Below are 24,966 nucleotides of genomic sequence, written 5' to 3' on the forward strand. Positions count from 1 at the left end.
GAGCCTCATCTCCAGCGCCGCCCGCCGCGGCAGGGGAGCAGACAAGCCTCTCGGGCTGGTGAGTGCCGCTCGGCACCGCTCCTCTGTGCGGGAATCTCTCTGCTTTGCCCTACCCAGGTATGTGGGGAGTTTCTTGCCTTTTGGGAGGTCTGGGGTCTTCTGCCAGCGTTCAGTAGGTGTTCTGTAGGAGTTGTTCCACGTGTAGCTGTATTTCTGGTGTATCTCCATACTTATCATTTTATATCACAGTTTTGTTATTCCTTAAATAATCTTAAAACAGAAGGGCCAGATATCTGAATTTCAGTCAACAGAAAGAGAGTGACCTGCCCAAAAGAGGAGGTAAGATCACAGCTATAGCTCTCAGTAAAAAGGTTGGAAAGTCATAAGGAAAGCTAACTAGCAAATGAAGAGAGGAAAGAATGCTTCCACTATAAATTATTTCAAATGGAAATTACAAAAACCAAAACTATGTCTCCTGGTATTGATCATAATTCCCTTTAGAAGTGAATCAACAAACTGATTTTAAAGTAGTTGTTGATTAGATTCTGCTTCTCCCATATGGTTCTCATGCTTTTCCAAAACATGAGTCTTCAAACTGGATCAAGGTGATTCACAGTTGAGGCCAAATAATATTTCCAAAATAGCACCTAATGATAGTGTCCTCCATTTTGTTTTTTTTCTCAGCTTGTCTACACTAAAATGTGGTATCTGATTTATACACATTTATATCTTTTGTATTTCTTGACATAGGACAAACAGTTAACAGAACTTCCACTGATTTAACAAGTGGTTTTGTCTTATTTTTCATACCTGTATGAGATTTTTTTCCTTAGCAGTTTTCTAGTTAGCACAGCCCTTTTACCAGGGGGTCCTGATCATCTTAGGCCCTGTGAGGATTTATAAGCTTCATCTAGTTTTGTGGTAGACACTGATTAGACTCTGGGAATAGTTCCTTCTCTGATCATGTTCACTTCTTACTTTTAATCAAAGTTTTACATGTACATTGTTCGCGTACAACAGTCCTCTAAGATTTGTTGGGAAAAAAACCGTCCTGTGACTGCTTCCCTGATCCACACATACAAACACACTTTCCATCCCCCAGAAACACACACTTGGGTCTTTTTCGGTATTTACCCCCATTATCTCTAAGTAACTTACTACTTGCTTTTTCCATTTTAGGCATAATCAACTGGCTTCCCAGTATGGAAGATGAGAATTTAGCTTTTATATACATGCACATACCCTACTCCCAATACACCATTACCATACTGCCTATACATGCCCTGCCCTATTACCCCAATACAGTAATTTATAATTTTGGCTAGGTCAATTTTCAGCATTTATGTTATACACACACACACACACACACACACACACACACACACACACACACTTTTGATAACTGAGCCATGTAGTATATCATGATTGTTTTCCTTTTCCTGCACTGCTTTTTTTTTCCTGCACTGCTTTTTGATTTGCCTTAATAATGGTTGATCACTCATTATTTAGTATTTACCTCTAACTTACCCCCCAAAGTCTCCCACAACTGTAACACTTATCTTGATAAGTGCAAACACATCAGGTATTCCATATTCTTTTTTTTTTTTTTTTTTTTTTTTTTTTGCGGTACACGGGCCTCTCACTGTTGTGGCCTCTCCCGTTGCGGAGCACAGGTTCCGGACACGCAGGCTCAGCGGCCATGGCTCACGGGCCTAGCCGCTCCGCGGTATGTAGGATCTTCCTGGACCAGGGCACGAACCCGTGTCCCCTGCATCGGCAGGCAGACTCTCAACCACTGTGCCACCAGGGAAGCCCTCCATATTCTTGGATCAATGACGCAGAGCTTTCTGACTTACCACAATCTAGATTAGTCAATCTCTAGAAAAGTGCTGTCCAAAAGAACTTTCTGCAATGATGGAAATGTTCTATATCTCTCTGTTCAATGTGGTAGCCACTAGCCACATGAGGCTACTGAACACTTACACAGTGGCTAGTATGACTGTGAAACTGAATTTTAAATTTTATTTCATTTTAATTAATTTTCATTTAAATAGTCACATAAAGCTAGTGGCTGCCAATCTGGACAGAGCAGCCTCAGAACTATCAAACAGCTGTGATGTGGGGATATTTCTCTCCTTAGTTTCCTGATCTGGTATCATTCTTTCCTGGTTTACTTCCTTATTTTAGTAGAGCATAAATTCTGTTAGTTTCCTGAAAAATGATGCATGAAAGGTAAAAAAAAAAAATTAAAAAAATTAAAAAAAAAATTAACCGTGTAGAAATTTCCTTCTGTTACTCTCATACTTCATTCATAATTTGGGCATAGAATTATATTGGAAATCACTTTCTCCCAGTATCTTAAAGGCATTGTTCCACTTCTAGTGTTCAGTGCAGTGCTGCTTTTGAGAAATCTAATCATTATGATTCTTGATCCTTTGTATAAATTCCCCCCTCTCACTCTGTAGAGGCTTACAGAATCTTTTCTCTATCCCAGATGTTCCGAAATTTTGCAATAATCTACCTCAGCACGGGCCTATTTTAATTCATTCATTGCGATGGATGTTCAATGGGCCTTTTTAACCTGGAAATACATGTTCTATAATTCTGAGACTTTTCTTGAACTACTTCATTGGTGATTTCTTCCCCTCCAGTTTCTCTGTTCTCTCCTTCTGAAACATCTATTATGCAGACTGTTCCTCTAATTTTATCTTTTCTTTCCTATTTTCCATCATTTAGGGTTTGTTGTTGTTATGGTTGCTTTCCTTTCTAATCAACATCAACTTTATCTCCCTTATACTGCGTTTTTAATTTCCAAGAGCTCTATGGACATTGTTTTAATATATCTTGTTCCCATTTATGAATGTACTAACTACTCATACGTTCCACAAATATTGAATTGTTTTGTTTGTTTTTGCATTGTCTGTCTCTTCCAAATTGCTTTTATTCTTTTTTGGTTTTGATCTCCATCTTTCATATCAGTGACTTTTCCTAACTAAGCTATTTGTTCATAGTTAAGAATGAGACATTAGAGACTTCCCTGATGGTCCAGTGGTTAAGAATCTGCCTTCCAATGCAGGCGATACGGGTTCGATCCCCAGTTGGGGAACTAAGATCCCACATACTACAGGGCAACTAAGTCCGCACACCACAACTACTGAGCCCACGCACCACAACTAGAGAGCCCATGTGCTGCAACTACTGAGCCTGCGCACCATACTAGACAGCCCAAGTGCCGCAACTACTGAGCCCATGCACCACAACTGCTGAGCCCGTGCACCACAACTAGAGAGCCCGTGCACCACAACTACTGAGCCCACAAGCCGCAACTGAGCCCGCAAGCCACAACTACTGAGACCACGCACCACAAGTAGAGAGCCTGTGTGCAACTACTAAGCCTGCACGCCGCAACTAGAGAGCCTGCATGCCGCAACTAGAGAAGCCCGTGCACCGCAACAAAAGATCCCACGTGCTGCAACAAAGATCCCATGTGCTGCAACTAAGACCTGACTCAGCCAAATAAATAAATGAATATTTAAAAAAAAAAAAAAGAACGAGACATTAAAAAGTTGATCAGTGTGCAAGGTGGGGATTGCTGACAATGACTGGGACCTTTCCCAGGGGAACCATTTATACTGGTATTTTTAGAATATTTTTTCTCTTGGCCCAGTCAAATTCCTCAAAGGGAACTTTTTTGCTCATGTAACCATTAAATAATATTGAAATAGATGGCATGTATTCACACATTTTGGTAACATCTAAAATTTCCATCTTAAGTTTCAATAATTACAAAGAATGTAATTTCTAACATAACATTAACTTTTTAACAACTATTTATCATAAAAATAACTTTAGACTTACAGAAAAGTTGCAAAAATATACAAAGAGTTCCCACATACCCTTCACCCAGATTCCCCTAATGTTAACATCTTACATAGCCAGAGTACTATTATCAAAACCAGAAAATCAACATTGATAAAATACTATTAGCTAAACTACAGGCCTTATTCAAATTCTGCCAGTTTTTCTACTAATTTTTCTGTTTCAGAATCCAATCAAAGATTCCATATGGCATTTAGTTTAATGTCCCAACTCTGATTTTTGATAATTCCTCCACCCTTCCCTGTCTTTCATGATCTTGATACTTTTGGAGGTTACTGATCAGTTATTTTGTAAAATAACCTTCAATTTGGCTTTGTCTAATGTTTTCTCATGATAAAATTGAGGTTATGCATTTTGGGCAAAAATACCTCAGAAATGACATTATGTCCTTCTCACCACATCATAAATTGGGGTCTCTGATGGTGATGTGTCTCATTGCTGGTGATGTTAACCATGATCTATTAGTTAACACGGTGTCTGCCAGGATTTGCTATGTAAATTTACTATGTTTCCCTTTTCAATTAAACAATATCGATTAAAGAAAAAAAACTGTATCACTACTATTTTAAATGTATCAAATGGACCCTAAAAACTATTATCAATTTGATTTGATAACTGTCATCATCCATTGAACAAACTGTTCCTCTACTATTGAACTAACCACTCTTAACACTCAAAAAGCTTACATTGTTCCTTCCCCACCCCTGACCTTCTATTTCTATTATATTTATACTATAGACTATTACCCTAATGTAATATATTTTTATATTTGGATTATATATTGATTATCTAATCATTCTTCTCTGCAAAAACATATCTGTATATAAAAATATACATTTTTTAAGTTTCTTGTGACCATAAGATTCTAAGTATCAATTCAAAAGAAATTCTGAGTTATCATTATAATTAATATTAGTATATGATGGATCAAAACACAAGTATATTATACATTTGGAAAACTATTATACATTGGGAAAACTAATTATTCAACAAAAAATAAAGTTTTATTGAAAATACATCTCAACGAAATACATGGAGCTTACCTTTTTTTTTTTTCCAGTTTATGAGTCCATGAATAAATATTACTTACTACCAGAATGTGACAAGGTTCAGCATTAATCCTGTTCCTATTTTTTATTTTTATAGATTAAAATGCTTAATAACCATAGAAGGGACCAGAAAATCTTATTATAGTGATGTTACTCAATTCTGCAAGTTCCCTTTAGAGTTATGTATCAGATATTACACAACGACCTACTGTTAAAAACTATTTTTAGTGATCTGACATCTACCTAACCCAAGAAACAAACTATACATCCTTCATAGTAATCTCTTTATTTCAGGCAAAAAAAAATTTATACTTTCTTGAATTTCATTATACTGTAATAGGATTTGACCTCATAAACAAAGTCCCCTCAAGGCTATTTTTATGTTCCAACTAATATCCCTATATACTGATTTGCTATTTTATTTTTAAAAATCATAAATAATAAGTGATATCATAAGGCTTTTATTCAACTACAAATGTATTTAATAAAGATTTTATCTTTTTGCTACTGGTACAGTTTTTTTCCTGATATGTACATTAGGAATACTTCTATCACAAAGTGTTTCGGTATTTGTTTTGGACAATTTTTTTCAAATTATTTTATGTTTGGGTTTCCTTTGTAGAAAAAACACTTCCAGACTGAATTAGATGGTTACTGATCCAAAGGCATAAGCACATCTAATTCCACTGTTCTCTGGCAGATGAGAGCCAGAACTTAAAGCAGGAAAACACTGAAATAAATACTAAGGAAGTAAGGCAATTAGTAGAGAAGTATGGAAGGAGCTAAAAGGGTAGACAAGTAGTACTTGGAAGCTCCAGCATATAAAACTGAGTTGACTGCCAGAAAAAGTAACAATAGAAGCCGGGTCCCAGAGGAGTGGAGGAGCTCCCAAAACACAGAAAACAAAGAGGAGCCGATGCCTGGAATCAAATATTGATCAGAAATACTGAGGGGGGAATGCTATGCCCTTTCTTAACTGTATGTCTTTCATCTACAGATGCTCTAAATGAGAAAGCATAAACTCTTATGTACTTCAAATGTCTATGAGCTAGTTTCAAGTAGGAAACCCCGCTGCAGCCAGCGTGAGCAGCAAAAAGCCTCCAATTCCATAGGAATTACTTGTATAAAGTAAAGCATAAAGTAATTAAACCATATTCCAGCCCCAAACTTATGAAAACATTTTAAAAACAATAAAGTGATGCCTTTTATGCAATGCAGCACTAAGCTTCCATTTAACAAACATTATTATTCTACCTCTGTATGATGATATCTTTCTGGAGCTGCGTAAATTATTGGTTCTACTTCAAATTTATACAAGAATAAAACAGCATATTAAGGGAGAGTTAAAGTATTTACTAAACAGCAAAAACATTTAAAACTATAGATCTAAAAAAAACTACAGGTTTTTTTTTATTGAGAAAAAGTGACCTTCCTTTTACTGACTATATGTACTCATCATATTCATCATGACTGATGTTCTCATCATAAATGTGTACTAATTATACAATTAAGGTATTAGTCACAACTGTCCTTCAAATTAGCAGGAAATTTGGTATTATCTTTAGACTGCATCTGACCACAAGAGCTAAATTTGGCAAGTGTGAAATATAAAAGACAGGAAAATAATGTGAGTATTCTCTGTGAAAGGTCTTTTGGCCAAGGTACACAAGGCTGCCTTTGTGGTGTAGTGGTTGTAAGGTGTGGGGTATATGTGTACATGGAGTAAGCAGGTTTGATTTTTCTGGCTCCAGTAGCTCTAGGGAACTGAATGAACGGGAAAACAGGTAAAGCAAGATGAAGCTGCACTAGTCTTTCAGGAAAAGGGTATAGTTGGGTCTTAGGATCAGAAATCCAAACTTTACAAGATTGACTATTTCAAAGCTGTTTGGATTCTCTAAATATATTAAAATACTTTGCTTTAGCTGCTTTACTATGTCAGGCTGAATCAGCTATACTAGAAGAAAAAGGCTACGCATTTGGTCCACAGGTAGGGGATTTAAAACGAGCCAGTAATAGTGATAGCAGCAGGAATCAAAGTAAAACAAGGACCTTTAAATAAAGGGAAGGAAATGGGAGGGAAAGAAGACAAATCTGAGGCTCAACATACAACTCTCTGTCCACATACGTGGAGAAATTTTCCACTCTGTCACAGGTTTACTTTTTTTTTCAAAAGACTTTCCTAACAATCCTCACTTATATAGAATCAAAGTACTCCCAAGAAATACTGAGTAAAATCATCTCAATTCATACTCTAGATACTAATTTAAAAGGGACATTGATACAGTTGGGGTCCAAAAAGTGGGTTTACGTAATATATATTTTAAATAACTTTTAAAGACTCACCTGTAGGCTTAACTGAATAAAACCCAATGGCCTCTCCTTTCTTCCACAGAATCTTAGCATAATCAGTACTGCTATGACACAGGAATGGGATCTCATTTCTCTCCATTTCCTGCTTTCTATAAATAATTCGATTCAGAACATACAGAACCACTCTCTCCCCAAGAGTTCTCACCTACAAAGAGATGAGACACCAGGCACAACAGTTAGCATCAACTCGGAGATGCAATTTACCTTGCTCCCTGCTTCCATACCTTGTACTGACATTCAAAGCACTTTGAATACATTCAGAATGATTTGTAAACCATTTTATTATCACAAAGATGAGACCAGTCATTCATACCAATAACAATCCATTTCTATGGACACAAATTATGCATGAAATAATGCCTCTCAGCAAAATTCTAAAACAGGTTTCCAATATACCAATCCCCAGCATCTCCATGTTAGCCGTCAGTGCTCTCTTTCTGCTTCCAGCTGCCCAGATCCCAGGTCTCCCCCACTCTAATTGCTGCCCCCCACCATTTCTAATGCTTCTTTTCACCCCATTCCAGCCTACACATTAAAAAAAAAAAAAAAAAAGAAAGAAGGAAAAGAAAGTGAAAAAAGCTTAGTGTTACGCCCTGAGGACTTTAAAAACAATGATTATCTCATTTGATGAGCAAAGCCATAATTATGCTCTTGGGAAAGGAATCTCTCTCATCTTTTCTAGGTAAAATGGTCATTTAACAGTCATGTCTTTGTTGTCTAACTATAGGAATACCTGTCTCCCCCTACACACATACACACATACCCCTCTGCCAGACCAGATGGGCAATGACAGGGGCACCAGGGCAGTCTGATGAAAATAAAACTTGCGGCAATCACAGAATGGAAACAGAACCTCACCTCCTACAGGCAGGGCTGCACGGTCCCAGGGGCACCTTCACCAATTGCCTGACATTGAACAGTGGGGTTTTCCCCATAGACATCTGTCACTGCTAAAAACAAGAGTCTATCCATGAAATCTATCCCCCCCACCCCATCCCAAGTCTCCCTAAAGAAAAACAAGAATGTCCTCTAATTAGGCGAGAGGAGACAAAAAGCATTAGGTATACACACACTACTCTCAAAAACCTCCCCGGTAAGGAATTTCCAATACCAAACATCACATGAAATGACAAAGCTCTCCAGCTTACAGGGTACCCCATGCCTTCCTTGAACAGCTCTGACCAGAATGAAGTTCTTTCTGATACTGAGCTGAAATCTCTTTCCCAAAGACTATACTTTGATATTCTGGATCACATAGTCTACAAATATTTGAAGACAGCCATGATATTCTCTTAAGTTTCCTATCAAAGCTAAACAGAGGAAAAGACGAATCTAATACGATTTGGGGTACTCTTGCCATTTCAGTCTTCTCCCTTCAAATTGCTTCAGATCCCTAACATTTTTTTTTCTCTTCATGTTGGGCATGCAGATATTACAGGTATAAACATCAAAGATATTGATAAGATAATGGGGCTTTTCTGTATAAACTTAAGGTTTTTATTAGCTTTTTTGCTTTCCTTGATTTTACTTCTAATTAACTGAAGCCCAATCTTTTTCATATGTGTTGCTGTTTTAGTATGGTCTTCATGGTATACAGTACAGTTAAATTTTTGAACCCATAGATACTACTTTACCTTTCTCACTAATTTATTTTCATCATGTTAGATCTTTCTCTTTGTTTCTTAATTCTGCCTTTATGGATTAGTTCTCCCATTCAGCACTGTGGCATGCAGAACTGATAAGTATGCCAACTATGTCTTCTTCTAAGTAACTGATAAAATGGTGACTAAGACAGAATAAAGGACCCAGTTTTACAGCATGCTGCTGAGGACCTCCCTTCCACTACACTGTTTGGAACACTGAATAGACCACTCAAAATGGCCCTACTGATAAGCAAGTTTACTGGTCATTCTCTCCTAGAGACAGAGAACTTAAGCAACCACACAGAGGTAATAAGCTTTTTCCCATCCAAAAAGAAAAATCAGAAGCTAAAGTTGATATGGGTAACTACAGCTTAACTAAACCACAGGTACTCATTTCTCCTCCCCCAATTCTCAGACACTTTCACATAAAATCAAGGAAGCCCAATCTAAGTGCCAGTTTCACCGTTAACAATGGAACTCTAAGGGTTTAATATAACCTGGTATACTAAAATGGAGAAAAGCTCAATAACTTCAAAAACTATCACTGTTTATGGGAAACATATTGTGAAATGGCCTCCTAAACACTTTTAAAATTCCAGGATCTTGTTACCTGCTTAAGTCCCTCTCTAGAAGGGACAGATGTTTTCACAATATCATCAATAGCCCACCACTGATCGGCAAGGTAAAGTGCCACAGCTAAAAGAAAATAAATGATTGTTAACATTTAAGTCTTAAAGTACATGATATTACTATTTGGTAAGGTTTTCAAGGATACCCTTAAATATACCCATAGTTTACAATACAATGTGGCAGCCCCATTTATACCATTTTTATTGTATTTCACGCACTAAACATTTAATTATAAGCAACTGAGGATTTTATTTTCTTGAATTTACAGTTTGAAATAAGTTTCTTTTTAAAAATTCCTTCATGTAGCTATCTTTCAATAGATTTCTAATTGCTTGAAAAACAAATTCCTCAATTTACAAATATTAAACAAAACAGAGACCTGTGAGTGAGTCCTCGGGTGCAAAAAGAGCAAGAACTTTCTGGGTCTGATCTCCACCATAGAGAGGTACAAAGCCTACATTTGACAGGCTAATAGGAATCTGAAATGACAATTTATTAAAGATTAGTCAAGAGTCGGTAAGAAAACATCAGACAAAAACACCATGCTTCTACCAAAATTTCAAACGTACGTTAACGCTAATTATATAATTTCATTTCATAGGAGATATTTCTAGTCTTAAAAAAAAAGAGCAAATCAGATAGACTTCGCTTTTGCAGGAATTTTATTAACTTGGGGGAAAAATGAAAGTCTATTTCAATAAACATTACTGCGCTCTAGCTATGCATATGAATAAAAACAAAAGCATGATATGATCCATAAAGTTGTTAAACTTTATCATCTGTTATTTAGACCACTTGAGGAGGAAAGAATTCCATTTTCTAGTAAAAACCACTAGGGTAAATTCATTTTTCCAGTGAGATATATGCAATACTTTAAATTTTTTCTGCTTTCATTAATCCAACGTTAATTCCCTACTTACACACAATATTGCCATTCAGAAAATTACAAAATATTGATTTTGGAAGAAACTTTAAAGAATTCTTGGGCTTCCCTGGTGGCTCAGTGGTTGAGAGTCCGCCTGCCGATGCAGGGGACATGGGTTCGTGCCCCGGTCCGGGAGGATCCCACGTGACGCGGAGCAGCTGCGCCTGTGAGCCATGGCCGCTGGGCCTGCGCATCTGGAGCCTGTGCTCCGCAACGGGAGAGGCCACAACAGTGAGAGGCCCGTGTATCGCAAAAAAAAAAAAAAAGAATTCTTTAAATAAACATCATTTTCCAGAAGAAAAACCTGAGGCCTAAAGAGGTTAGAGAATTATTTGACTATCATCAAATTCACACTAGAATTCTAATAATTTCACATCTAATGATCTATGAAAATATATCTCAGTTTACTAATTAGAAATTTTATTTTAATATTTTGGGAAAAGGAAGATTTGTGACACAAAAATGTGTAATGTAGTGTTTTGCTGATTTTTTTTATTAAAAAAATTTCTAAAACAACAATTTCCAAATCTAAAGTAGACTTAATTGGGTTAGCTCAAATATGGTAATCAATCTCAGCAAAACTAGTAAACTACTTACATATAATTTTAAAGGCACAATACAAATAATAAGCAACTGCCTGTAAAGTTAGTCCTTTTAAAACTTGATCATGCTGCTGTACTAACTAATCAATATTTATGCATTTTACTGAAAAGTCTTCTGATAAAATTTTCAAAAGTGATTAGTTAACACTTTAAAAGATAATAAAAGGATATTGATTTCATGTATAAACTCAACTGAAAAGATTGATAAATCACTGCAGGATGCCTTACCGTAATATTGAGAAGAGAAAAACATTCAGGATTTTCAGGGTCCCCACACCTGAGATCTGACATGTAATCTTCAGCAGAATTTTCCATTTCCTCATGACTGCAATTATCCAACATATCCACAGGGAATGCCATCCTCTTTAACAAACAACATGGGACAAAATGTTTCAGAACGTGAAAGGCTATCTTCCTGTACTGAGAAAAAACTTTTTATTGTAATAGCGCAGCATTTTGTTGTAAGGAGACTTCTTTTTCACTATGCCAAGACAGACTACAACGTAAGCCTGCTAATCTAAATATATGTCAGAAAGAAAACTTAAACACTCACTTGTATTAAAAACAAGCAATGAAATAAGAATTAATGCCCATGCACCAATGGTCAATTAGTCTATGACAAAGGAGACAAGAATATACAATGGACAAAAGACAGTCTCTTCAATAAGTAGTGCTGGGAAAACCGAACAACTATATGTAAAAGAATGAAATTAGAACATTTTTCTCACACCATTTACAAAAACAAACTCCAAATGGATTAAAGACCTAAATGTAAAACCGCAAACCATAGAAGTCCTAGAAGAAAACATAGACAGAATACTCTTTGACATAAACTGTAGAGATATTTTCTTGGATCTGTCTACTAGGGCAAAAGAAACAAAAGCAAAAATAAACAAATGGGACCTAATTAAACTGAAAAGTTTTTTCACTGCAAAGGAAACCATCAACAAAATTCAAAGACAACCTACTGAATGGGAGAAAATATTTGCAAATGATATGACTGATAAGGGGTTAATATCCAAAATATATAAACAGCTCATACAACTCAATATCAAAAAAAAACCAACCAATTAAAACATGGGCGGAAGACCTGAATAGTCATTTTTCCAAAGAAGACATACAGATGGCCAACAGGCACATGAAAAGATGCTCCACATCGTTAATCATCAGACAAATGCAAGTCAAAACCACAGTAAGATATTACCTCACATGTCAGAATGGTTATCATCAACAAAAACCACAAATAACAAATGTTGGAGAGGGTGTGGAAAAAAGGGAACCCTTGAACACTGTTGGTGGGAATGTAAATTGGTGCAGCCAATGTGGAAAAAAGTATGGAAGTTTCTCAAAAAACGAAAAATAGGCAATTTCCTAGTGGTCCACTGGTTAGGACTTGGCACTTTCACTGCCGTGGACCTGGGTTCAATCCCTGGTCAGGGAACTAGGATCCCACACACCTTGCGGCACGGCCAAAAAAAAAATTTTTTTTTTAATTAAAAAGTAAAAATAGGAGTAACATATGATCCAGCAATTCCACTCCTGGGTATATATCCAAAGAAAACAAAAACAGTAATTCAAAAAGATTCATGCATCCCACTGTTCATAGCAGCACTATTTACAATAGCTAAGATACAGAAGTAAACTAAGTGTCCATCAACAAATGAATGGATAAAGAAGATGTGTTAATATATATACCATGGAATACTACTCAGCCATTAAAAAAAGAATGAAATTTTTTCTTTTAAAGAATAAAAGAGGGCTTCCCTGGTGGTGCAGTGGTTGAGAGTCTGCCTGCCGATGCAGGGGACACAGGTTTGTGCCCCGGTCTGGGAAGATCCCACATGCCACAGAGCGGCTGGGCCCATGAGCCATGGCTGCTGAGCCTGCATGTCCGGAGCCTGTGCTCCGCAACGGGAGAGGCCACAACAGTGAGAGGCCCGCGTACCGCAAAAAAAAAAAAAAGAATAAAAGAAAAAGAACAACATGGCTAGACCTAGAAGGTATTATGTTTAGTGAAAGAAGTCAGACAAACACTGTATGTTATTACTTTTATGTGCAATCTAAAAAATAAAACAAATAAATGAACATAACAAAACAAACTCACAGATATAGAGAACAAACTGTTCATTACCAGTGGGGAGAGAGAAACAGAGGGGCAAGACAAGGGTAGGGGATTAAGAAGTACAAACTACTATGTATAAAATAAGCTACAAGGATATATTGTTCAGCACAGGGAAATATAACCATTATTTTATAACTTTAAATAGCATATAATCTATAAAACATTGAATCACTATGTTGTACACCTGAAACTAATATTGTAAATCCACTATACTTCAATTAAAAAAATGAATAATTCCTTAAATTATAAAAATAAATATTTATAAGGTATAGGATATAAACACACATACATACAAATATATCCTCATATACCTCCCAACATAAAAGTCACTGTAAAAGGACACAAGGGAACTTTTCAGAATGATAGAAATGTTTACAACTACATATAGTGATGGCTACACAACCCTATAAATTTACTAAAAAAACCCCACAGAACTGTACAGCTGTTATCGGTAAATGTTACAGCATGTAAACTGTATCTCTCATGTATACAGCTGTTAAAAAAAAAAAAAAGCCAGCACCTTAATGGGGAAAACTCTATAGACTTTTTCACTAAAGTCAAGAAAAATAAGGACTTAACTAATAAATAACATTAAATAGGTACTTGCCAATGTAATTAGACAAGAGAAAGCAATTAGAGGTATAACAATTGGGGATGTGCATGGCTTGGGGCGAGGGGAGACTATCTCAACCTTACTTCGCAAATAATAAATTTAATTGAAAAACCGAAAAGAATCAATGGAAAAATTATTCCAAACAATAAGAAAATGTAGTAAAATGGTAGGACATAAAATTACATACAGAAATCAAGCCCTCATATATATAATAATCAGTAAGGAGAAATAATAAATGGGAAAAAATGAAGTAAAAATAGAAAAGACAACCCCATTAACAATGGTAAAGATAAAAATAGACTTAAATTTAACAATAAACAATATAAAACTTATATAAGGAAAACTATAAAACAGCATGCCTGAAGGAAGCAAAGTGAACAACAGGGAAGACAAACCACGTTCTTGAAAAGGAAGATTCTGCATCATTAAGGTAGCAGTTTCCTCTAAGATAATCTGTTAATTTAATGCAATCCTAATGAAAACATCTTCAGGATTATTGTTTCCTGAAGCAAGACAAATTGATTATAAAGTGAATTTGAAAGAATAAATAAGAATAGCTAGAAAAATCCTAAAAAGGCAGAGCAATGACTGGAGAAAAGTTCAAACCCTCTAAGATATTAAAGCAGGTTATAAAACTTCTATGGGGCTTCCCTGGTGGCGCAGCGGCTGAGAGTCCGCCTGCCAATGCAGGGGACACGGGTTCGTGCCCCGGTCCAAGAAGATCCCACATGCCACGGAGCGGCTAGGCCCGTGAGCCATGGCCACTGAGCCTGCACATCCGGAGCCTGTGCTCCGTAACGGGAGAGGCCCCAACAGTGAGAGGCCCGCGTACCGCAAAAAAAAAAAACCAAAACCCCTCCCCAAAAAACCTTATATGATACAAGCATATATAAAACTTCTATGTGATACAGGCATATAAATAGACAGACCAATGGAGAAAGATAAATACACCCTAATGCCTATAGAAATTGCGTATATGATTACAGAGCTATTTCAATCAATTGGAGAAAGAAGCACTTTTTAATAGGTAGCATTGTTTCACTGGCCTTACAATATGTTTAAATGAGAAATTAATTTTGCCCATTTTTTAACTTCTTATATCTGAAATCATATAGTATGCTCTCTATTGCATCAACTCTTTTCACTCAACATTATTTCTGTGAGAAACATAAGTGGTGCTGCATCTATCATTTAATTTGTTCCCTTTTATTGCTATGTAGTATTCCACAATACACATATACAGTTTATTTACCAATCTACTGCTGATGGGCATTTGGGCTGCCATGAGCATTGCTGCAGGAATATTTCGGTAGATATACGCACTCACTTCTGTTTTTTTTCCAAGGTATAAAATATTTAATAATGCTTTGTTGATTTATGTTTTTTTTAAATGCACTCCTCTGTGACAGGCCTGCATACCCAGACTTATCAATCTTACTAAAAGTAAGACAAGCAGATATTGTATGTAGTTTGATGTAATGCAACAAGAAAATTGGATCCAAATCTACCTAAGCCATTAGACAAACATGTGAAATGCTGTTTAAAGTATGCAGCCGGCCAAATTTAGAATAACTCAGTTTCTTCAATATATATACAGAATAGAGTTTAAAGAAAAAAGTGGAAACTAATGTAAATTAAAAGAAACTAAAGAGACATATTGATCAAATCCATTGTGGAGAGCATCCTGATTTGTGTATTCTTGAAAATTTCCATGAGAAAAAGTTAAAAAAAAAACCCAACTTATGAGCTATGTCAACTACTGATCTACTAGTTCTTAAAGGAGGTATAAATAAAGCTGGTAAAGATTATATTGTCTTAAAAGTTACCTGCTTTGTATTTACCCACAATAAAAACTGCAGAGCCGAATATCTGTCAAAAACCTCAATTTTAATTTTTTAAAAAATTTATAAATGGAAAGGCAGGAGAAAATAAATTGAAAAAATAAAAGTTACTTTTCTCGAAGGTGACCTTCATCAAATCTATTTTAACACAACAAAAGTATTAGTAGACAGGAAACTGAAAATCTAATGGAAATATGAGATAAACACAAAAAAGACAGGACAGACATATACTGTAACAGATATACATAGTTAAACATATTTTTATGAATTTCGAAGATATGATAATGAGAGGAAGTTACTTTTTTGCCATAATCTGAAATCTTGGTGCTAAGAACTTTAAAACTTGATATACATATGACTGGGGCCCTGATTTGTATATATAAATTTATATACATACAAACATGTATTTTTTAATTACATTGATTTTTAATTTTTAAAAATCAAAACCTAGAAATAGAACACATAAATTCAGCCCATCTGTTAGTAAATGTAAATGTCTAAATAAAAGGAGAAAGCAAGAAAAATTTGTGAACGATTTATGAAAGCAATACCACAGAACTTCCATCCAACTTACAAAAAGGGGGGAAAAAAAAAAGACTGAATTTCAGGAGAGAACCATCAGGAGCTTATCTTAAAAAGAGGCTATACTGGGCTTCCCTGGTGGCGCAGTGGTTGAGAGTCCGCCTGCTGATGCAGGGGACACGGGTTCGTGCCCCGGTCCGGGAAGATCCCACATGCCGCGGAGCGGCTGGGCCCGTGAGCCATGGCCGCTGAGCCTGCGCGTCCGGAGCCTGTGCTCCGCAAAGGGAGAGGCCACAGCAGTGAGAGGCTTGCGTACCAGAAAAAAAAAAAAAAAAAAAAAAAAAAAAGAGGCTATACTTAGAAAAGGATCATAAAATAAAACAGTAGCTCTGCATTGAAGGACGCTTATTTGTTAGTGTGGCAAATCTTTATAACTCTATCAAAGTCAATATGCAAAAGCGAACTAAGGAAATACAACATTATGTTCTATAGTCAGATCTAACAATTGTAGTGAAGATTAAAATTTAGACAAAACTAAAAACATGAAACAAATGGTCAGTAGTGGGTGAAAGAAGCATAATGAGGACGCTAGTTAAAAGAATGTTAGTAACTGTTTTTGCTCTTTTGTAGACAAGCTCCCAGCTTTGTATCCAGGTAAAACATTCAAAAGCATTTAATATACTACAGAAGCTCAAAAAGTATTAATATAAAAGCATTCCTGGGACTTCCCTGGCGGTCCAGTGGGCTACCACTGCAGGAGACGCAGGTTCAATCCCTGGAGTGGGGGGCAGGGGGGGCAGGGGACTAAGATCCCGCATGCCGCTCCCCCCTCAAAAAAGTATTCCTCTTAAACCAACTCAAAAGACTCTAGAATATTAGCTACCAAAACAAGGTATGAATGAAACATTTAAAATTTTCATTTGCTAAGAGTAATCCTGATTTAAAGGATAAAATGTAAATTAATATTTGAAGATTGCTGCCAAAATCTTGGTCTACAAAAGCATAGTTGATTACAATCACATAAAAATAATACAGTAGGGCTTCCCTGGTGGCGTGGTGGTTTAGAGTCTGCCTGCCGATGCAGGGGACCGGGGTTCGTGCCCCGGTCCGGGAGGATCCCACGTGCCGCGGAGCGGCTGGGCCTGTGAGCCATGGCCGCTGAGCCTGCGCATCCGGAGACTGTGCTCCGCGATGGGGGAGGCCACGGCAGTGGGGGGCCCGCGTACCGCAAAAAAAAAAAAAAAAAAAAAACAGTATTCTAGACAAAGAATACACAGTGGACCCACAAGGAAGAGACTGGCGGAATAGCAAGTTTATCAGGGATTGTTTTTTTTAATCTATTACTAAATTAACTTTCTTAGGGACTTCCCTGGTGGCGGAGTGGTTAAGAATCCGCCTGCCAATGCAGGGGACATGGGTTTGAGTCCTGGTCCAGGAAGATCCAACATGCCACAGAGCAACTAAGCCCATGCGCCACAACTACTGAGCCTGTGCTCTAGAGCCTGCAAGCCACAACTACTGAGCCCACGTGCCACAATTACTGAAGCCCGCGCACCTAGAGCCCGTGCTCCGCAACAAGAGAATCCACCGCAGTGAGAAGCCCGCGCACCACAAGGAAGAGTAGCCCCCACTCGCCACAAGAGAAAGCCTGCACGCAACAACAAAGACCCATCGCAGCCAAAAATATAAATAAATAAATAAATAATAAAAATTAAAAAAGAAGACTGCTACAGATCAAAGGCAAGTATAACATGACTAAACTCAAGTGTAAAAAGAGAAAGTCATTATCCTTCATTCTTAAACCTTTTTAGATTGAGATTTTTAAATAGAAAAATAATCTATTCTAGGCTAATTTTTATTATTAAAGATTATACAGGGCTTCCCTGGTGGCGCAGTGGTTGGGAGTCTGCCTACCAATGCAGGGGACGTGGGTTCGAGCCCTGGTCTGGGGGGATCCCACATGCCACGGAGCAACTAAGCCCGTGAGCCACAACTGCTGAGCCTGCACGTCTGGAGCATGTGCTCCGCAACGGGAGAGGCCCCAACAGTGAGAGGCCCGCACACCGCGATGAGGAGTAGCCCCCGCTCGCTACAACTGGAGAAAGCCCTCGCACAGAAACGAAGACCCAACACAGCCAAAAATAATAAATTAAAAATTAAAAAAAATTTTATATACAAACACAAAATGAAACAATTCTATTTTCCTGAAATCCAATCATTTAAATACTCTGAAATTTACATAAAGAGCATTACTGGAGGGAAAAAACTTCACTTAATTAGAGGTTGTGATTTTTAACAACTAACTTATTAAGTGCCAGAATGTGTCAGAACTGTGCTAGAAGAATGCCATTCACTCTCATTCAAGCCTTGTAGCAAAGATATGTGGTGGACCCAACCAATATTCTTATTTTATAGAAAAGTAAACCACCTTGGAGAGGTTAATCATTTCCCCAAAGTCACATGGAGAGCGGGTGGCAAACCTGAGATCCAGACATGGATCTGACACCCAAGCCCATCCTACAGACGCAGTTAAATACTGGGTTACTGCATCACATTCAAGGCCCTTTAAGAGCACATTTTATAGTGAAAAACTTTAGACTTGGAGCACTAGAAATCTGGCAATTTCCAGATACATCTGACTTGATTTTAATATTGTTGATCTAAAGGACTTTTTTAAAATCTTTTTTTTTTTGAGATTTGGAAGCATAACTAAACAAATCCTTAAATCCATCATTTTTGTGGCAGCAAAGCTAGTTTAAAATGAATGTATTTCTTCTTCACTATAGAAGGAATTATTTCACTCTTTTCTCTCTCATCTCACCTCCAGGACATCTCCCAACAAACTTAAAAGTTGTGATTTCTGGGGTTTCCCTGGTGGCACAGTGGTTAAGAATTCACCTGCCAATGCAGGGGACACGGGTTTGAGCCCCAGTCCGGGAAGATCCCACATGCCGCGGAGCAACTAAGCCCGTGCACCACTACTACTGAGTCTGCGCCCTAAAGCCCGCGAGCCACAACTACTGAGCCCGCGCACCTAGAGCCCGTGCTCCGCAACAAGAGAAGCCACCACAATGAGAAGCCCACGCACCGCAATGAAGAGCAGCCCCTGCTCACCACAACTAGAGAGAGCCCGTGTGCAGCAGCAAAGACCCAATGCAGCCAAAAATAAGTAAATAAAATAAATTTATTTTTTTAAAAGTTGTGATTTCTCCAAAAAAAAAGTTGTGATTTCTGAATATAGTTTAAAAACAACTATGGCATCAGTTTTTAATATGAAAAAAATGAGAAAATGTTTCCCCAATTCCAAAAGCCCAGACACACACCTCCTCTAAAATATTTTTGTGTTTTCAAATCTGTCCTTAAATCTGTTACGTTTATTACTGGTCATTCTCAGTGCTAAATTTTATTGGCTAAACAATCACCAATTAGTATTTAAAGAAGATGAAAGAACTAGAAATTATTATAAATCGGTAATAGCAGGTAACATTTACTGAGAAATGACCACACACCATACTTTAAAGGGACTGTGGCATGTAATACGTAATGAGGCACTTCTATCAGCCCCATTCTACAGATAAAGAAATGGAGCTTTAGAGATTAAGATTTGATCAACGTCATACCACTAGTGGAGCTAGAAGAATATGAATCCAGACAATCAAATATACATTCCAATATAATTATTTGTACTCAATATGCAAAATCAAATATCATAGTCTTTGTCATGGTTACAAGAAACTTCCTTTTGCAAAATATCACAATAATTACCTTGTTATTAAATATTCTATTCACATATTACACCAGAAAAAGTACTCGCATTGGAATCCTGTGACCTTGATTCCCGGGTCAGCTGTGCTAACCAGCTCTGTGACCCTAGGCGAGTTTCTTACCGTCTTTAGGCTTCTGTATTCTCATTGGTAATGTGATGCAACTGGACAGGATAATCCTAAGGACCTTTCACCTCTAAATGTTTCTAACTGTTTATTTTAAAAAATAGTGGTGACTTAAGACTGTGTAAACTACTAGCCTTAAGCTGGTTCCGCTAGTTCAGGGAGGCAAGAGAAGGGTAATAAGGTTCTGGAGAGAAATACAGGTTGCTGTGAAAAAAATCAGTCACTTCTCTCTCCTTTTTGTTGTTTTTAAGCTTCTGTTCTATGTTACATAACTGTAAAGCTGTCAGATCAAATTCTGTCAAGTACTTTATGCTCTGCCCATGAGATGAACCGAAAGGCCTAACTAGATTCTACATGAATGAGAAAGCTTAATGTCGCCTTGAGCGAACTAACTCATCAAAAAATTTACGCAGAATGGACAATGAAGTGTAAAAAGTGTCCAAATTAATTTATAAATTAAGCAAAATGGCATGCTCATTAATCCTGGATAACCTGTAAAAAAAAAATTAATGCTTATACCTCTTACGTAAGAACTCTAAGATGCCCACCAGCTATTTTACACCCATCTTTTAATAATTTCATCCCTTTTTCCTGAAAAAGTATCTATTTGCAAGAATGAATGCTCTTAACAAGAAAGAAAATATAAGAGTTAAAAAACATATTCCTATTATTGTGATTTTTTTCCCTATTTAAGGTTAATTACTGGATATCAACTATACTCTTAAAACAGGGAAATATATTTTTTTAACACTAGTTCCTAAATAATTTCAAGATTCTTATAGATTATTGCTATTATCTGGGGGCTTTAGGAGGAGGAGAAGATCCAAAAAATTACGGAAATTTTAGAGCTGAAAGAGTTCTTAGAGAAAAAATAATTATCTCAACCAATCCAAGGCATGATCCTACCTCTCCTCACTGTTCCCCCAACACCGAAAATAGCTTAGGTGTCCCAGCAACATAATCCGCAAAGCTCTCAACCTTTTACACAGAAGGCCTGTTTCTGGACCTTATTATGATTCTCCTCTTGATTCTTCCCTTGTCTCTTTCGAACATCATAACCTTCCCTAACGAACCTAGCCTATGTACTACATCAGCTCAACTGAACTCTCTCCCCAACTCACCTTTTATCCTTCTATCCCTCCTACCCACACAAGACCCTAGTTCCTAGGTTAATCCTTCTCTGCTCTTAGAGCTCAGTTTTTAAGTATGACAAAAATGAAACCACTGAACAGACTGCTACAACTATCAACTCTCAGGTGGGCTCAACACTGCTCAGAAATCCTTTTCTATCTTCTGAGAGAGGAAAAAGATTTGATTACATATAGGTAAAGACTACCTATAAGTTTATGGGTAATGGGGCAGGAAGTTAAATGCAGTTCATACCTGTTACCTCTTTTTATTTCAAGTAGAAAACAAAATCATCTTTTGAAGCCAACAGTGGACTACACACCTGGTTCTATTTGAAACATTTCACATGTATCCCTGATAGAGTTTTTATCCCAAACCCATGAAGTGGATAATTTAATTATTTCATTTGTCAGATGAGGAAATTAAAACACATAGCAGCAGAGTAACTTGTTCAAGGCACACTATAGTAAGTGGCAAAGCTAGAATTTAAACCCAGGCAGTCTAGCTGTGAGGCCTATCCTTTTAGTTACCACGCTATGTCTGAAAGCACAGCGCCTTAGGACCCTAAGATGGTATAAGATTGCTTATACATATCAAAAGAAATCTTACCAGTTTTCTTTCTAAAGGTTTAATTCCTCTCCATATCCAGAAATGGTCCTAGATCTAAGAAATCATTTAAAGATGAAGGTATTGGGTATCTGGTATGTTTTAGGGCTTACAAAAGAAAAATCCAGTCATATGTCATAGAATTTTGTACACATGAAAGGTGGAATATGTAGAATACTAGTTAAGGGAGTGTGTTCTTGAGCCAAACTGCCAGGATTACTAGCTGTGTGACCATAGGCAAATTACTTGAACAGAGAGAGAAAAAGGGACTCTGAGGAAGGAATAAATTGCAAGGGTAAAACTAATAACTTTGAATACATATTAAAATTTTTACATATAAAAACAAAAAATTCAGAGACAAACGTTATATAACCAATATGACCTGCAAGAGTTAGGTTGCTTAATACAAATACAATGGTTTTTAAACTAAGATGCAAATAAACAAGCAAGTGGCATGGACAATTCGTAAAACAGGACAAACACCAAAAATGCTCAACTCTTAATTTCTTTTTAAAAAGCCTATTGCATGTACTTTTAAAACTAATTTATGAAAAATATTGGTATATACTTACATGTTTACACAGAAGATGATGTGGAAGGGCATACATTATATTGCTATTGTTAACAGTAGTTATTCTTGATGAAGGAGGAAGGAGGGACCCAAGGGAAGAGACATGCGGGGAAGAAAGGAGATTCCATATAGAGCCTCTTCCTCAATCGCTTTTGTAGTGCAGCCTCTCTTGGATGCATCCGATTGACAAAATTTAGGTTACATGCCTGCATCCAACCTCCAAGCGAGACAGAATATGATATGGGGGTTCTACCTTGGGGAGGCAAAACAGGGCTCATAGGGCTGAAATGAGACTCCTAAGCAAAATGAGTCAGAACACAAATACTAAATGACCACACCCAGAAATGGATGCTAAATCCGTTTCTAACTAGATATACACTTGCAGCAAGATATAGAGAGCTACTTACACTCCTCAGATACATATGCAAAAGCCTAACAATAAATTAATAGGTGATATTTCCACTACTGGGCATATACCCTGAGAAAACCATAATTCAAAAAGGGTGGGCCTCCCTGGTGGCGCAAGTGGTTAAGAGTCCGCCTGCCGATGCAGGGGATACGGGTTCGTGCCCCGGTCTGGGAGGATCCCATATGCCGCAGAGCGGCTGGGCCCGTGAGCCATGGCCGCTGGGCCTGCGCATCCGGAGCCTGTGCTCCGCAACGGGAGAGGCCACAACAGTGAGAGGCCCACATACCGCAAAAAGAAAAAAAAAAAAAAAAAAAAGGGTCATGTACCACAATGTTCACTGCGGCTCTACAATAACCAGGACATGGAAGCAACCTAAGTGTCCATCAACATATGAATGGATAAAAAGATGTGGCACACACATACAATGGAATATTACTCAGCCATAAAAAGAAACAAAACTGAGTTATTTGTTGTGAGGTGGATGGACCTAGAGACTGTCATACAGAGTGAGGTCAGAAAGAGAAAAATAAATACCATATGCTAACACATAATATGGAATCTAAAAAAAAAAAAGTTTCTGAAGAACCTAGGGGCAGGACAGGAATAAAGATGCAGACGTAGAGAATGGACTTGAGGACACGGGGAGGGGGAAGGGTAAGCTGGGACAAAGTGAGAGAGTGGCATGGACTTATATACACTACCAAATGTAAAATAGGTAGCTAGTGGGAAGCAGCCACATAGCACAGGGAGATCAGCTCCGTGCTTTGTGACCACCCAGAGGGGTGGGATAGGGAGGGTGGGAGGGAGACGCAAGAGGGAGGAGATATGGGGATATATGTATATGTACAGCTGATTCACTTTGTTATAACGCAGAAACTAACACACCATTGTAAAGCAATTATACTCCAATAAAGATGTTTAAAAAATTTTTTTAAGTTATACAAGATAAAAAAAAAAATTTGCTTATAACTGAAGCTTCCACTTGACTGACTACATATAGTACTGCAGAATACACGCGCCTCTAGAACATGTCGGCTACTCTAGCCCTTCATGACCCAGCTTACTGAACAGCTTACTGAACCCAGCCGTCTACAAACATCAGGAAGGGCAAAATAAGAACTACTTAAATGAATACACCATAAAGTTTTGTCCTTCATTTCAACATTAGACAATCTAAATTTATTATTTTTTTAAACCTGGTTTCTTTACCATGTAACAGGTCTGATTTTATGGTGCTTAAAGTTAACAGGGGTTTGGTAGGAAACCTCAAGGACACAGGCAATTTTAAAAAACAGGAGTCCAAACAACATGCATATTGTTGTAGATATCTTTCACATAAAATATCACAGGTTTGTCTCATTCAGAACCACGAAGATGGATATTTTCATTTTAAAGGAAATACTCAGAACAAAAAGCAAAAACAAAACAAAACTTGGTGCTTCATTTGGGCATATGATTTATGAAATATTCTGCTGAGTCACAATCACCACCACCAAAAACCACCCCACCCCATCCCCTAGTATTTTCACTGCACAACAAATAAATGTAACCAAGGGCTGCTGCTATCTGCAGAGTATCACCCCAACTTGGAAAAACAGCAGCCTCCAACCCACAGGCTAACCATTCCGCTCTCCCTTCCAGGCTTCTCCAACTCTGCACGTAAGACTCATGGCCCCATACACCTGCTCTTGCAATCCTCGTGCAAACTCAGGTGTGTATGCTTACCCAGGTCAAGTGAAATTGTTTTCTTACCTTTCACTGGCAGCAGTCCTGGGGAAAAAAAGAGATAGTAGTAGCCTTCCTCTCTGGCTTCAATACATATTTACTACATAAATGAATGACTGAACAAAGGCTTGTATAAATAAACCACACACTGGTGCTAGGAGCAAGAGCTGCCACAGATGAAACACGTGAAGTTCTGCTGCTAAAGGAAGAGCAAGAGATAGTCTCTCAACAGGCAGAGATAGAAGTGAAGACCCTCGAGTAATGCAACTATGCTCCAATAAAAATTAATTAAAAAGAAAATAAGAAAGGAAGACCCTCTAAGAAGATGGGAATGCTAAATGGAAGCCAGAAAGCATGCTGAGAATGGCAAGTAGTTGGATTCACCAACAGAGTTAAGGTATATAAAAAGAAGTAGTGGTAGGTACACTAGGAAAATAAATT

The 24,966-nt window shown here is 37.4% G+C and overlaps 1 protein-coding gene across 4 annotated transcripts in view; it reads right to left on the reverse strand.

Annotated features, from left to right (window-relative positions):
• FAM169A (family with sequence similarity 169 member A) overlaps positions 1-24,966 on the reverse strand; it is a 70,186-nt gene that overhangs the window by 38,312 nt on the left and 6,908 nt on the right. For all 4 annotated transcript variants that reach the window (XM_060091752.1, XM_060091754.1, XM_060091750.1 and 1 more), the window contains exons 2-5: positions 11,327-11,461; positions 9,951-10,050; positions 9,552-9,637; positions 7,272-7,443 (exon numbers count right to left, since the gene is read on the reverse strand). In XM_060091752.1, the coding sequence (XP_059947735.1) occupies positions 7,272-7,443; positions 9,552-9,637; positions 9,951-10,050; positions 11,327-11,458 (490 nt within the window). In that variant the 5' untranslated portion in view covers positions 11,459-11,461. The remainder of the gene's footprint in view (positions 1-7,271; positions 7,444-9,551; positions 9,638-9,950; positions 10,051-11,326; positions 11,462-24,966) is intronic.

This window comes from Mesoplodon densirostris, chromosome 3 (genome assembly GCF_025265405.1).
Source record: "Mesoplodon densirostris isolate mMesDen1 chromosome 3, mMesDen1 primary haplotype, whole genome shotgun sequence".
Taxonomy (NCBI): Eukaryota; Metazoa; Chordata; class Mammalia; order Artiodactyla; family Ziphiidae; genus Mesoplodon; species Mesoplodon densirostris.